General features: G+C 39.0%; 2 protein-coding genes, 1 long non-coding RNA gene and 1 pseudogene across 3 annotated transcripts; all 4 read left to right on the plus strand.

The window, feature by feature from the left end:
• The first annotated feature begins 1,103 nt into the window (after positions 1 to 1,103).
• On the plus strand, positions 1,104 to 3,242 carry LOC117632349 (protein NUCLEAR FUSION DEFECTIVE 4-like). Its single transcript, XM_034365796.1, has one exon. It carries the CDS (start codon positions 1,315 to 1,317, stop codon positions 3,046 to 3,048), a length of 1,734 nt encoding a protein of 577 aa, XP_034221687.1. The 5' UTR covers positions 1,104 to 1,314; the 3' UTR covers positions 3,049 to 3,242.
• Positions 3,243 to 6,442: 3,200 nt separating this feature from the next.
• Positions 6,443 to 10,496, plus strand: LOC117630201. Its single transcript, XM_034362943.1, has 5 exons — positions 6,443 to 6,475; positions 8,400 to 9,167; positions 9,243 to 9,392; positions 9,482 to 9,679; positions 9,795 to 10,496. Exons 2-5 carry the CDS (start codon positions 8,406 to 8,408, stop codon positions 10,494 to 10,496), a joined length of 1,812 nt encoding a protein of 603 aa, XP_034218834.1. The 5' UTR covers positions 6,443 to 6,475; positions 8,400 to 8,405.
• Positions 10,497 to 11,654: 1,158 nt separating this feature from the next.
• On the plus strand, positions 11,655 to 12,373 carry LOC117629916. Its single transcript, XR_004586174.1, has 3 exons — positions 11,655 to 11,683; positions 11,764 to 11,906; positions 12,140 to 12,373. It is a non-coding gene; the product is annotated as an uncharacterized LOC117629916 (long non-coding RNA).
• Positions 12,374 to 12,671: 298 nt separating this feature from the next.
• LOC117630202 lies at positions 12,672 to 14,488 on the plus strand (annotated as a pseudogene).
• Positions 14,489 to 15,802: the final 1,314 nt, after the last annotated feature.

The following is a 15,802-nucleotide window of genomic DNA, read 5'->3' on the forward strand; positions in this document are numbered from 1 at the left end:
TCGAAGAAGAAAGGAACTGAACAATTCAAAGGCAATCTTGATTCCCACAGCTTAGAGGAGTGGAGCCCATGGCCCAGATTTGCAACAGCATCCGCCGTGAAGTTCGCCTCGCGATAGATATGATTAAAGGATAGATGACCACAAAAAGAACTGAGGAGCTTAATATCATGAATCAAGATGCAAATACTCCAAGGTGGATCCGCTTCCTGTTTAACACAATCAATGATGAGCTTTGAATCCCCTTCCACAAGGATATTCCGCCAACCTCTATGGATCGCATAAGCAAGGCCATCACGAAGAGCCAAACATTCAGCTACTGAAATATATGGGATCAGTTGGTCAGAGACAGAAGTATAAGAAAGAAAATAACTTTGATTTAAGATGTGATAATTTTGTGACAAAACTTACGTTGATAGAATTGGATATGATATGAAGGCCTTGACTTGCATATTAGTAGTTTCAGATTTGAATATAGTTTGTGTGTGTGAAAAATCCCCTTCCTCCTGTCGTTTCTACTATCACTTGTGGTTTTAAAAAAAAAAAAATTGGATATGAGGAGGCACTTTACCCAGAAGCAAGAAAAGAAAGGGTGGCATGTATACATGATTTAAAAGCGACAATTTTGTAAGAAAGCTTCTATTGACGATTCGAATATGAAAAGTGCACTCACATGGGCGTCTAAGTGAAGATTTATGATCCGTGATTGCGGAAAGGGCTGCAAAAGTGGGTCCTACTCATTTCTTTTAGAGAAAAAAAGTAAATTTAAGTTTCAGTCATAAAAAAACTTTTAATTTAAGAAAAGATCAAATTTTTTTCCAAAAAAATAGAAAAACCTCTCAACTTTTAAACTAAAAACATACAAATATAAAAAATTTCTTAAAAAATTCAAAGATAAATAAAGACAGTTTTGTTCATTTTGACTTCTTTTCGCCTTTTTCAATCTCTCCAGAGCAAAAAAATCAAGTATCTGGTTTTTTAGACCACAAGTCAATGCAGCAGTCAACCCAAATACTCAAGGCCAACTAGTTCACACTAATCAAGGCATTTAAAGTTGTTTAAAAGAAGACACTTTCATTGAACTCACCCACTTGATCCATCACTCATCACTGGGCTTATTTATATGCCATCCCTTTGGCCTTTAGCGGCACTTGTATTTTTCTCCAACTCATTAAATCCAACATGAATCTCTTCCAAAATCTGAATCAAAACCAATCCAAACCCATCCTCAAATTTTCTTCTCTCAGATCTCTAGCCACTCTCACTTAATTCCCTTTGAACTCAAGCCTGATCAAAGAAAGAGCACCACAACCAGCCATGGCCAAAATGGGCGGTTCCAAAGCCAGTAATGGCAGCAGAAAAAACAGTGAACTGCTTCCTTTTGCAGTCCACGTGGTTCAAGGCAGATGGTTCTCTGTGTTTGCCTCCTTTCTCATCATGGCTGGAGCTGGTGCTACTTACCTCTTTGGTGTCTACTCCAAGCAGATCAAGTCCTCTCTTGGCTATGACCAAACAACCCTCAACTTGCTAGGGTTCTTCAAAGACCTTGGTGCAAATGTTGGTGTCCTCTCAGGCCTTATTGGTGAAGTCACCCCAACCTGGTTTGTGCTCCTAATTGGCTCAGCCATGAATTTTGCAGGCTACTTCATGATTTGGCTGGCTGTGACTGCCAAAATTCCCAAGCCAAAAGTTTGGCACATGTGCCTTTACATTTGCATTGGGGCCAACTCTCAAAACTTTGCAAACACAGGAGCTCTTGTCACTTGTGTCAAGAATTTCCCAGCTAGCAGAGGTGTTATGCTTGGTCTGTTAAAGGGTTTTACTGGGCTTAGTGGAGCCATATTTACTCAAATTTACTTGGCTGTCTATGGAAACAATTCAAAATCCATGATTCTTCTCATTGCTTGGCTTCCTGCTGCTCTATCAGTAGTTTTTGTTTACACCATTAGACCCATGAAGCTTGTTAGGCAACCCAATGAGCTCAGAGTCTTTTACCATTTCCTCTATGTCTCAATTGCCCTTGCACTTTTCCTCATGGCTATGATTATAGTTCAAAAGCAAGTTTCTTTCTCCCAAGCTGCCTATGCTGGAAGTGTCACTGTGGTTTGTGTGTTCCTCTTTGTCCCTCTTGGCATTGCCATTAGAGAGGAGCTGCTCCTCTGGAACCTCAAGAAACAACCTGGTGATCCTCCAACTGAGTTGACCATTGAGAAAGCACCACAAACAATTGAAGCGAAAGAAGATGCATTGCCATCAAATTCCTCAAAAGAGCAAAAACAGGACACAAAGAAATCTTGTTTTGCTGACATATTCAACAAGCCAGAAAGAGGAGAAGACTACGCCATTTTACAAGCATTACTAAGTGTCGACATGCTCATTTTGTTCATTGCGACGCTATGCGGACTCGGGTCAAGTTTGACAGCAGTAGACAATTTGGGGCAAATTGGTGAGTCTCTGGGATATCCAACCAAAACAATAAGCTCTTTTGTGTCATTAGTTAGTATATGGAACTACTTTGGGAGAGTCTTTTCTGGGTTTGTCTCTGAAAGCCTATTGGTAAAGTGGAAAGTCCCCAGACCCCTCATGATGACCTTTGTTCTTCTTCTATCATGTGCTGGCCATCTCCTCATTGCCTTTCCAGCCCCTGGTTCAGTTTATGTGGCATCCGTGATCATTGGGTTTTCTTTCGGTGCCCAACTTCCGTTGCTTTTCGCCATCATTTCCGAACTCTTTGGCCTCAAGTACTACTCTACATTGTTCAATTGTGGACAACTAGCAAGTCCCCTTGGCTCCTATATACTGAATGTGAAGGTCACTGGAATGCTCTATGACAGAGAGGCATTGAAAGAGCTAGCAAAGAAAGGGATGGCTAGGTCTTCGGTGAAGGAGCTAATTTGCCTCGGGAGCCAATGCTATAGGTTGGCTTTCACAATTTTAGCTTCAATCACATTCTTTGGTGCTCTTGTTTCACTGGTTTTGGTGATCAGGACCCGAGAGTTCTACAAAGGTGATATATACAAGAAGTTCACAGAAGACGCAGAAGATGCATAGATTTAATTTAATTTAATTTTATGGAAAGACTATATATTCAAATGTAAGTTTGATCTATTATGAACTCAGAATTGTGGGATCAGAGATTCTTCTATCAGTTAGTTCACAAATGAACTGCAGTAAAAACTTCTGGAACCTTTCCTGGTGAACAGAAAAACCAGTTACAAATTATTGTAATGATATATATATATATATATATATATATATAAGTCGTGGCCCAATTTTTTTGGATTCATGTGGCTTTTTCCCTTTTTGCTTCTTCCTTTACAGATGCTCAATTTTGTCTGTCATGAGGTTTGGCTATGATTTATGGTTCATCCGTCGTTACTATTGTTGTTAAAGAAATTTAATTCACGGACTATATACAACACCATGTATTACTACAAACCTTGCCAACTGACTAACTATTAAGCAGGAAGGGAAGGCCAAGGTAGTTGGTGATCTGATGACTGGGGACTGTTCCTATATATATTGTTCACCAGAATTTTTTGTCAGACCTACCGGGAGTGAAAGAACAGTTCGAAGTGGCGGTCCAAATGGAATCTTATGCAAAAATAGCTAAAACCCCTCTCAACAATGGAAATGGATTAGGCATTGAAGTGTCACTATTGATAATGAAAATGCACCCGAGATCAATAGGATCCTCTCCTTATATTTTCTGTACAGAGAACCATAATATCAATACTGAAAATACAAGGATCTTAACTCAAAGAGAAGAGTGGCAAAAGCTGGATGCTAAGCTAGTACTACATAGATTCTACAATTGCATTTGTAAATGATTAGTGGGGGAATGCATGACCAAGGGTAGGGTATAAAAATGAACCTTTTAGGTCCTACAAGTATTATTCTTGGAAACTTTGATCCTTTCCTGCACTTGACTTGACTGCAGCAGAATCTGACCCAGAAATGAAAGATTTGGGGTCATATTACATTTTTATTCATGTAATTTGGTAGGAATCTCCTTAGTTTAAGAGGTTGCTCCCCTCTTATTGATAGAACTGGAGTTCACATTATATCTTGGGAAAACAAAATGCTCTGATATATGCTGGGAGGGAGGTTGCCTCTCATCAAGCATGTTCTTTGCAACATCCAGGTGTTTTGGGCATTCATCCCACCTCATGCTTCCTAGGAAGGTTGAGATCTTTCCTTGAGGTGACTTGGGTTTTTATGTAATTGCCCCCAAAATCTGAGGGAGGCCATGGCATTAAGAGCCTCCATTGCTGGAACAAAGCCTTAATGCTTCCTTTGAAAGTTCATAGAAATCCTATAAAATTCAACAATAGATCAACCTGAAATTGAATGAATTGTCCTTGTACAAAGCCTGACACTAGACTAGACTTCCCAGGTCCAGCATCCCCAAGAAGAACCTCAAGCACAGTAACAAACATCACTGATATTTTTTCGAAAGGGAATTATGAAAGAAAATTAATAAGCAAAAACAAAAGAGAACTTTTCATCGCATAATACTTTGTTACTTTTCTTCATGTGAAAAGCTATGATTCTTGCCTCAATATTAACCAGACCAAGATAAACAGCTAGGCCAAAGTTTAAAACCCAAATTAAAGATCATTATAAGTTCATGAAAGCAACCGAAATCCATAAAGAAACACGTAAACCCGGGTATGAACTAGCATGGAAATCACAAGCATCTCAATATACATGCATAATAATGCAGACCAATGTCAGAGATAAGAAAGTTGACGATCTAAAATCTAAAGTTGAGACTCAAATCAGGCCCATATCAGATTATTTCATAAGACAGCAATTGATCATCCAAGCAAAATCCGTGAACAAAATAAACCAAACCCATGTCAAAATTCTCATTGAATCAGACACAGACCGCTCAAATTCCAATATTTCCTAGGAAGTTAGAAACCCAAACAAAACCTACAGAGAACAAAAGACAAGAAGGAACACATCAAGAAAACAGACCAATCAGAAATCACAAAGGTTCATAAAATTAAAAAGAAATCAGGCTCCAGAAAAGGCCTTCTTTCAGAGCTAGGGTTTATGGAAGTCGCTTTATGAGGTCCGGGGACCCCTGCATTCGGGGTTTTGGAGAGGAAAGCAAAAGTGTCGTGTGGGCTAAGAAGCAACGGTCAAAAACTCAATACAACGGTCTTTTGAAAACCATCGCATCCGATGTGTATTCTGTGTCGTGTTCTAACGTTTCCGGAGGAAAATCCTTAATGCTTTTTGTACATTATGGAAATAGCCAGATCCTTCTTTCTACACCCGGGGAAAGGGAAATGTGCAGTTTTCATGGTTTGAGAATTGGCACCAATCATTGAGGCCTACCAATCCATATGGAATAATGTTTTTCTCTTATAATTTGATAATTTTGGGTCCTAATGCTTTATAGTCACGCAAAGTTGTCTCCCACCCAAAATGTGATATATAAACCCATGACTATTTTATTTACACACCCTAAAATTCCGGCACCCTAAATAACTTTATAAACGTTAGATGGATCACTTATAAACCATGAATTTATAACAAAAGGAGTGTGATTATTTAGGGTAAAGCAAAAGACGACCCTTTTATTAGTGTTAAGTTTCTAAATATTTCATTTTAAATGGACAAAGCAATAAAGTTATACAATTAAAATTATTAAATGCAAGAATAAATAAAAAAAATAAAAGAAAAGAAAACCATGTCCTGCATTTTCAGAAGCTAGCATTTTGAATATATTAAAACAAAAGTTATACAACTCATTCTAAAACTAAAAAACAAAATAAGAAACAAAAGAAATTTCATAGGTGTGCGTCAAGGGACTAGTATAAATTTTATGCAAAATAATAATACACAATTTAAATTGATGCATGGGCAAGTGATTATCAAGAGATTAGTTTAAAATATACACCATATTTACGCAGGTTAGAAGGCGTGTTGATAAGCTGGTTGTTCATAGAAATAAAAGGGTGACGTAGTGGAGGGTTTCCAAGGACTGAAACGGAATTTTTCGGTTGGGGTGGGTGATTGCCCAGATGAGGGGCAAAGATAAGTGGCAAGTGGCAACTTATAAAGTTGCAACGATACTGGTCTCATTGTCTTTTTGTCCCCATGAACTTATTCTGAACCAAACTAAAAAAATCAGAAATTTGATAAAAAGACCCCAAAAAAAGAAGGGAAATAGCCCAAAATGCCACCCTTTTTATAATTGTAACTGAAAATACCACCTTTTTTTTAAAATTTTGGAACTATCACCTATAAATATAAAATTATTGTACCCTTATTGCACACATATCACTTTTGCTGAAATTTTATTGTCTCTGTTTTGCTGAAGTTCTCTCTCGGGTGTGTCTCTTCGCTCCGCTGTGTTTCTCTTCACTCTCTGGTGGCTTTGCTCTGAATCAGTGTCGTTCAGCTCTTAATCTCGCCTCACTCAGCTCCGACTGTCTCTTCTCTCTTCCTCTCCCAGCGACAGGTACTGTTCATCGGGATTTTGTTACAGTTTAAGGGTTTCTCTGTAGTTGGTTTAGGGTTTATGCATTTCTCTGAAATTGGTTGTGGGGTTTGTTCGAAATTGGTTGAAGGTTTAGGGGTTTCGCTGAAATTAGTGTATGGGTTTGTTCGAAATTGGTTGAAGGTTTAGGGGGTTCTCTGAAATTGGTTTAGGGGTTTCATCGAAATTGTTTTAGGGGTTTGTCTGAAATGATCTGAGTATGATGATTCCTTGTTTCAAACAGTGAATGGGTTTGTTCTTTGTGGACTGATGCTTGCACTGCTGTTGTTTTGCTGTTGCTATTGATGTCGTATTGTTGTTTTTTTTTGCTAGTGTATTGCTAATGTAGTGATGTTGTGTTGGCATTTTAGTGCAGTTGTATTTTTAGTTTTAGTATGGTTTTATTATGGTTTTTGTAGCAGTTATTGAATGGTATTTGGTGGCTTAGTATGAGTCTTTATGAGCATTGCATTTAACCTTCTTAGAAGTCTAATTGGTATCTATTTTGTTTGTTGAAGATGATATCTAAAGTGTAAGACAATTAACCTGTGTATGGTGATTTCTTCTCTGTGGATCATTACCAAAAAATACTCGCGGATTATAGTTTACGTAGAAAATGTGGCCATGAAAAGAATTTGTGGCTAAAACTCCATGATGGAAGCAACCATTTTGAAATATCTTAAGCAAACTGTTGGTGGCTTGCTAAATTCCTTAATTTTTTTCTCTTTATCTTCCAACGAGGTAGTGACCCTTCACATTACACTCAATTGTGCAAAGGATTTGCATGGTTGTCTGATGGAATCGAAGAATAATTTACATAGAAAGAATTTCCTTTGTTATCGTTCGTAGTTTTTCATATATGAAAGAAACTTCTAGATTGATAAAATATCTCAAGACAGAGTTTGACAAAATCAAGTATTGTATAAATATTTGAACTTGTAAACTCCCAACCATATCATACTTTTTGTTTGAGAATAATGCTTGTTAATTCGACATATTTTTGTATAACTTTGTTTACTAAGTTTAGGGCTTGCATATTGGATATGGATGAGTTTTGTTTAGAACCATATGTGGTGTAATATGAGTTGTTTAAAAGTTTGCTGTTTTGTGCTTGATCATTGTGTGCTTAAAAGAAAGCGGGAAATGAGTGAAGATGGGAACCTACCACCAGCAGCTGTGGTTTAGAGAAATGGGGACATTGATTTTGCTATAAGCTAACTGTTTAAGCTTTTGCTTTTGTTGTTTGTGTATGGATACTTAGAGAAGTCTGTTTCTGAGGAGAACTTATAATTTTGTAATTGTACATGTCTTACAAACATTTTATACCGTTTTGATGGTTTATTTATGAATTTATCTTTGGTTTTTTGTTAAGAAAAAACTGAAGGGATGGTGCCAATTTCTTTCATTTTCTTACATTTGAAAGGAGGGCCATAGTAGAGTCAGTACTGTGGTTGCCACTAATTCATAGGATGTTCCATTACATTATACCTTGAAGTGAATAAATTGTTTCCCGATATCTTGTTGTTTTTTAAACTCTTTCTAGTCAGATAGATTTATATCGTTACTCCTGAATTGTTGTCAATTAGGCTTGTGCTACCGCACATTCCCATTCTAGCTGAAGCTGTCTCATGATTAGATGGTGTGATTATATGGTGTGTTGAGATGTGTGTTTAGATATTATATTATGCAGGAGTGGTAGAGTACTGGGTGTGTTGAAACTTGGCTTTGAGCCATTAAATGAGGAGGTCAGTTGTAAATAGCTGGGGTTTTGTTTATGATATGTATTTTTTTCAATTTGTTTCACTTCATATCCTATAATAGGCTGTTCATAAGTGGTGATTGTTTATTGCTTGTTATTGTGTAGATTGCAACCGACTGAAATTCTGTTTATAATATTGGCATGCAGGGAAATATGGTTGGTGAAATGAAGTTGATGATTGCGGAGGAACAAAAATTCCAAGGGAAAGCATTGTCGTTATCCCATACGAAGACGGCAATCACTACGATCAAGGAGAAATTCACTGAACAACAGCTGCAAATGTTTGAACAGAGTTGTTTTGGTCATCTCCTAGGGATTGAGGACCTCAAGTGGACTTCTCCGATTGTCCACGGGTTGCTGCTCAGGAAAGCTGATCCCAAGACAGTTTCCCAACTGAACGGGATCAAATTCATTGTTGGCAAGAAGGTCATCCAATTCACGGCGCAGCAATTTTGCATCGTGACAGGGCTAAGGTTTGGAAACCTTCCCTTTATTCCGATTCCCACGAATGAGAACTGCTCATTGAAACGGAAGTACTTTGCCAACGATAAAGCTGTGAACCTGTTGGAATTAGAAAAGGCCTTCCTCGAATGCGATGATGTGGACGATGTATTCAAGCTTGGATTCTTATACTTTGCTGTCTTTGTGCTGTTGGGCAGCGAAAAACATGTCCACATTGACATGCGATATTTGAAGTTGGCGGAAGACCTTGAAGAGTTTGGGAAGTATCCATGGGGTGCTGTGTCTTATGCGAAGACAAATGCGTCACTGCTGAGGGCACTTTGTGCAGATTACCAGCGAGTGAAAGTGCCCACAAAAACTGCCAAAACAAAAAAATCTGGAAAGAAACCAACAACAACGGCAACCGGTAGACCAAGAGAGTACCACCTCAAAGGTTTTCCCTATGCACTTCAGGTGAGCAAATGTCCATTGATGTTGAAGTTAAATTGCATTTGTTTACAATGACTGACCTTTTATTCCTGAAACCAGATTTGGGCGTATGAGGTGTTTCCAGCGTTGGCTGCACTACATTTGGTGGTGCACGAAGAAAATGCGCACATCCCTCGTTTACTACATTGGAGGAGCAATAGTTCGCCGCTTTTTTATGAGCTAATGAGCCAAGTATTCGAGAACCGTGAGGTTAGTTCAGTTTTTAATGATAATGTTCGGGATATGAAAATATAATATAATTACTTTACTGATATGTATATTGTATGTGTAAATTGCAGGTTGATGTGCAGCTTCTCCGGCCATCTGTGATGGACAAGCAGCAGCCGTATTGGACTTGGGGTGACAGTGCTGACGACAGTGAAGAACTTGTTGACTTGTTGGGCGATGACGCTGAACAACAAACCGGCACTTCTGCCTCTGTAGAAGAAAAAGAGAAGGACATTGACGATACTGCAAACCTTCCGTCGTCTTCTAAGGCAAGCATTACAGTTTTTCGAAGATATACGTCATATTACAATAGGAAAATAACTGCTGTATAGTTGCAATATTTTGTGGCCTGCATAGTAACACATGCATTATAACTTAGTGCAGGGTACAGTCGCGTCCAGAGAGTTACGCACTTTGAAGCGTGACTTTCAAAGGACAAAGGATGAATTGGCCAAAGTTTCCCTATCAAATCGAGCACTTTGCGACAGAGTGCATCAGTTGGAAGACAAGGTACGGAAGGAGTCAATGAAAGCTGAAAAAGAGTTCGAAAAAAATACAAAGTGTGTGGAGGATTTCCGCAACACCCTGGCTTCAATGGAGCATTATTTTAAGTTGGAGATAGAGCAGCTGAAAAAACAAAATGGTGGGGTGAATGAAGCTGCGGAAGGACATGAGGACCTCGGTAGTCCTCATATGAATGAAGGAGGCAACAATGACTTGTCGCCATTACATGCCTATGTAAGTCCGCCGACAGAACCGGCAGTAATGGAAACACAAGTCCCCGGTGATGGAGCCGAACCTTCCGCAGCCATGGTAGTTGAAGAGGCAAAAATGGCCGCTTCAGTTCCTCACTCAGAAGTGCATGAAGTAGCTGACCCGGCAGAATCCGATGAGCTGCCTACCCCGGAAGATGTTGCTGGGTGTGACGAAATCTGCCAAAGAGTCATGAAGCTGTTAGAAGATTGGAAAATCACTAAGAGTATGCCATCGGGAGGTTTGATGAATCCTCCAAGTCTACCCACAGTTACTATGGCTGGTGATGAAGAAGGTAGTTCAAGTGTTGAAAAAAAAAGAAGTGGAAGGTAAAGGGTGCAGACAGAAGCGCCCGACGCAGACATTGTTGAGCCCATTTACAGATCCTTTGAGGAAGAAGAGGACGATGACTGTGTCGGCTGCGACTGCAACCCCGCCATGTTTTGATCCATCCAAATCCTTGCCCATTGAAGATGTGAAGGCAGTACTACAGTTTTGCAGTGCCTGGAAAAGCGATATCAGGTTACGATTCTTGACCTTTCAATTCCAATATTCATCCTATTCTACTATGTAGTCATACACTAATGAGAGAATGCAGAGTTTGCTTTAATATACATGTGTATTTTTTTCATCAACAAAGTCATATTTATGACATGACTACACAAGTAACCGCTGCAAGTTTGCCTTTTGTAGTGCGGAGGTGCAGCTGGAATCATTTTCAGTGGGCGCTGATTTTTTCTACCGACTTGTCGATGAAACCGAATGGATGAGCTCAAGGGTAACGATACACAAAGCTGTACTTTATTACGATAATTAAATTGTTTTCTCACCTTTTTTAAGTGTTGAGTTGTATGAAATTGTGCTAATATTATATGTGTCAACTTTCAGCACCTGGACATGGCAACCTTTCTTATCCGCAAAAGGCAACTATCTCATCCGTTGGTTTTTGGAACGGACTGGACAACGGCAGATTGTTGCTTGCAGGTAAACATGTAACCATTGTGCAGCAATTTGTGCTTCATTTGTTGTCGGTTGTGCTTTTCTAATATGCCTTCATTTAAATTTGTGCAGCAATTTCTAGAGCCGTTCAAACCGACTGGCAGGAAACGGGGATCGAAGAAGGCAGCTGCTTCAAACACCGTTGACCTTCCAGCCAGCAAGCTGAAGAATTTACATCACTTTGTGCGTGGTACGTGGCAACACGGGTATGCCCAAGCTTGGACAAAAGTCCGGAAGGTGTATTTTCCATATAATCTGAAAGGGTCTCACTGGGTTGCAATCGAACTTGATTTCGTAAGACATACTGCAACCGTGTATGACTCCTATATTGATTATACGAAACGTTCAAAGCTGGTTACGCTTCTGCACCCTATTAGCGATACGCTGGCACGAGTGCTGTTCGATATGCACTTTTATGATGATTCTGAGGTTGAAGAGGTGAAGCAAAAGGGGCTGACGATGTCGATGTATACGCCATTCTCAGTGTGAAGCATTGCAGATGTGCCACAACAACGAGATGGGTAACGTTTGTGAATTTTGTGCTGTTTATCCAAATTTGACATAACTGCAGTTCTAATTTCCCAACTAATTGGCCTCACAGTGCGTCTTGCGGAATCTTGACCGTCAAATTCATCGAGCATCTCAGTGCTGGGATGTCGGTAGATAAAGTTGACCCTTTGAAGATCAAATATTACCGACTCAAGCTTGCAATTGAGGGTTTAAGGGGGGAGGCATATTTATGAGGTAAATTTCTTCATGTCCGTTAATTCACCTCACGCTGTAAGTTTTCTTTTCGACTGTCTATGCCAACACAAATACAAAAACTGATTTGGTACTATGAACTGATTTGGCACTATGATATTTGGCACTATGAACAATGAACTGATTTGGTGGCAGTTACAAATGAACATAGTCTTCATTCTGGAACTGCCCTTCATAAATGCCTTCATCTGCACTGAACCAAATTGTTATTGCAGGTCGGTCTCAACCAAGGGTTGATTGCAATATTCCAACCAAGATGACCATACACTGTTATTTGATGTAGGTTTTTTGTATGACATGGCTTTGCTTTAATTGGTTTGGTTGTTCCAAGTTTTATGTACACAATCTCACAGTAACTGCCGAGTCGTTTTTCATTTCATGTATTTGTCCGTGGTATTTTGTTCCCCAATATTCTGATTATGGTCAATATGTAAACATTACTGTGGAGCTTATTGCATGTTTTCTTTATTTTTTGGCCATGACTTATGTTCTTGCAAACCCTTTTTCTTCAACTTCTCTTGTTTCTGTCATCTGAAGTCTTTCCAGTCATTCAACACAAAATTTATCGCCTAATCCTGTGGACTAGCAGAACAAGTCTTACGAGGCCATACATAAATAGCCACAAGTTGTCATACATGTATATCAAAAGTGTGAAGTTGAAACCTACAGACGACAAGGGAAGAAGGAAGCTCTGTCCCATACAGGTGATTGATGGAGTAAACATGTTTATGCCACCATACCAAATTGATTGCCCCTTGAATTGCACTTGACGCTACCACAATTGTAGGGGTGGACCTTGGCCAGGGTCTGCGGGAATGGATATTCAAAAGTACATAAAGGTTGAGAAGGTTCCTGGTGGCCAGTTGGAAGATTCAGTTGTTCGCAAAGGAGTAATGATTAACAAAGATGTTATTGCACCTGGAAAAATGAGAAGAAAGATTTTCAACCAACGCATCATTCTTCTTGATTGGCCTCTCCAATATAAGAAAGGCGAGAACCAAACAAATGCTGAGTTGCTTAAAGAAGAAGATTGGGGAGTCCTGCTACAATTGGAAGAAGAATACATCGAGAGGCTATGTGTGCAAATATTGAAGTTTAAACCAGATGTGGTTATCACAGAAAAGGGGCTTAGTGACTTGGCATGCCATTATTTTAGCAAGGCCGGCGTCAGTGGAATGAGGAGGTTGTGGAAAACACATAATAACCGAATTGCCAAGGCTTGTGGGGCGTAATTGTTAACAGACCAGATGAATTGCAACAGTCTGATGTTGGTACAGGCGGTGGGATATTTGAGGTTAAGAAAATTGGTGATGAGTTTTTTGCATTCATTGTTGATTGCAAAGAGCCTAAAGCATGTACTGTACTCTTGAGAGGTCCTAGTAAGGATCTTTTAAATGAAGTGGAAAGGAATTTGCAGGTATAATGGTTTTACTTCTTTGTCCCCATTACGTAGAATAAATATATTATGCTGAAATGTCTTATTTACTCCCTTATATCTGGTCATAGGATGCCATGTCTGTAGCAAGAAACATCCTCAAGAATCCGAAACTTGGTCTTGGTGGTGGTGCTACACAGTTAACTGTATCTGCTACATTGAAGCAAAAGAGTTCATCTGTGGAAGGTATAGAAAAGGTAAAAGCTCCTTTCCTCATCCAAAAGTTTGGTATTTCTTGTGTAAAACTCGTCCAAGAATAACTCCTTGTGGAAGTAGAAATCTAAATTATGTGAATAAACTGGCTGTCACTTCAATTCACATGCTCGTTGACATACTTTAGATTAAGAATTAGTTGTGGTTTCACTTTACATGCATTTTATTGGAGTTTTATGGCTACACGTGTTTTTATGGTAAACCAGTGGCCGTATGAAGCTGCTGCTATAGCTTTTGAGGCTATACCACGTACTGTGGCTCAGAATTGCGGGGTGAATGTGATTAGAACAATGACGGCGCTGCAGGGAAAGGTTTGAATCTTTTTTGTATGGCTTTGTTCAGTTTTGTTATGATTTGTCATTTCTATATACGTTCTGATGCATCATTATTATTTTGGTCAGAATATGATGCATCATTTAGATCCTAACCACAATTTTTTTTTCCATAGCATGCAAATGGTGAAAAATCATGGATTGGCATTGATGGTAACACTGGTGTGATAACTGATGTGAAAGAGAAAAAGATAGGTGGATATCTTTTTGGCTTACTATTGTTGCTCTCTTTTATTTCCTTCGCTATCTCAATATTCAAATTTGTTGGGTGATTTATATTTGCTGAAAGCTCTGAAATAGGACTTTTAATGTAGTATTGTTCTCAAATGTATCCATTATATGTCCCTTTATTGATATGGCATAAGTGTCAATCTTCTGGTTTATATTGTCGATTTGCTTCAGTAGTAGTTCTAGTTTAGAGCTTCTCCCAATATATTTTGACAGCACTCATGTGAGGGGAAGTGCTGTTGTCGTGGTTATTACAAAATTTCCCAATAAATTTATTTTGTTGGTAAGGCTGTTCATTTTGAGGAATTATGATGTCAGATATGGGATGCCTACAACGTGAAGGCCCAGAGTTTTAAAACGGCCATAGAAGCTGCTTGCCTACTTCTCAGAATCGATGACATTGTGAGGGGGATGAAGAAGAAGCAGCCTCCTGGTGCCAAAGCTCCTTCCAAGCCTCAAGTTGAGACAGAAGGCGATGCAGATAATGAGCAAATAAGTCCGGAGTGCTTATCGAGAGCACGTGGTTATCTCAGTTTGAATGAAGTTTTGCTTTAAAGAAGAAAAAAAGGAGCATTATAAGTTTGATGAGGATATTTTTTTGGTTTGTAATGTCACCTTAACTTGGTAGTGTGTGTTTTGTCCCTCTTCTTTCTTTCTCAATCGACGAGGGGTGGGAAAGAAGAGAAGTCTTCTTATTGGAGAATGCTAATGTTAGTTTCACATGTCATCTGTATATCGAACACAATTTCTTTGTTCAACTTCGTGGATTGGCACAGTGGAGCTTATTTCTACCATTCTTCTGAATGATTGTTAACAGTCCAAACTTAGTTATTGACACAAATATGTACTTTTCTAAAAGTAAGAAAACAAAAAGTTTTTCATGGCCAAGCATCAATTTTAATAAGCCAGTGTGGCACCTAAAACACACAACGTACGGCACTGTACACAAACTTGTGGAGGAAAGGATTCATATTGAGCATCTATTTTATCCACTTAGGGAGAGTAAGAATTGATCTTGTCACTCCCATTTTCAGCCAATATGCCACGTATTGATTCAAAGCAGAGCTTAAAAATGAAACGAAAGCAGATAAAAAACCCTAGACACGGCCAGGTGATGCAACTGAAATTGGCAAATAGCAAAGATGACATGAAGTCTGGGACTTCACAAGCGAGGTTGAACGAGGATGAAGCTGTGAGGGTTGCATACAAGCATGGGACGCCTCTTGAAGGAGGCAAAATTGGTGATTCTGAGCCTGTGGATTTATTTTCCAGTCCTCAGCATATTCCAAAGTAGGGCAATATGCCTACAATACGAAGGCAATACGAAGGCAATACGAAGGCAATACGAAGGCAATATGACCACAATAAATATGCAATACGAAGGCAATAGTAGGGCAATATGGACACAATAAATATACAATACGAAGGCAATAGTACAGCAATATAAGTACAATATAAGGGCAATATACATACAATACATACACATTACAGTATTAAGGGAATACAAACACAATACAAATGCAATATTAAGTCAATGTACATACAATACATACACATTACATACAACATTTCACACATGCGAAAGAAATCGCCTCCCAAACTGAACAATACTATCTATCCCGCGAAGGGAAAATGAAGGCAACAAAAGATCCATGTACTTGGGTGAGATG

This window comes from Prunus dulcis, chromosome 6 (assembly GCF_902201215.1).
Source record: "Prunus dulcis chromosome 6, ALMONDv2, whole genome shotgun sequence".
Classification (NCBI taxonomy): domain Eukaryota; kingdom Viridiplantae; phylum Streptophyta; class Magnoliopsida; order Rosales; family Rosaceae; genus Prunus; species Prunus dulcis.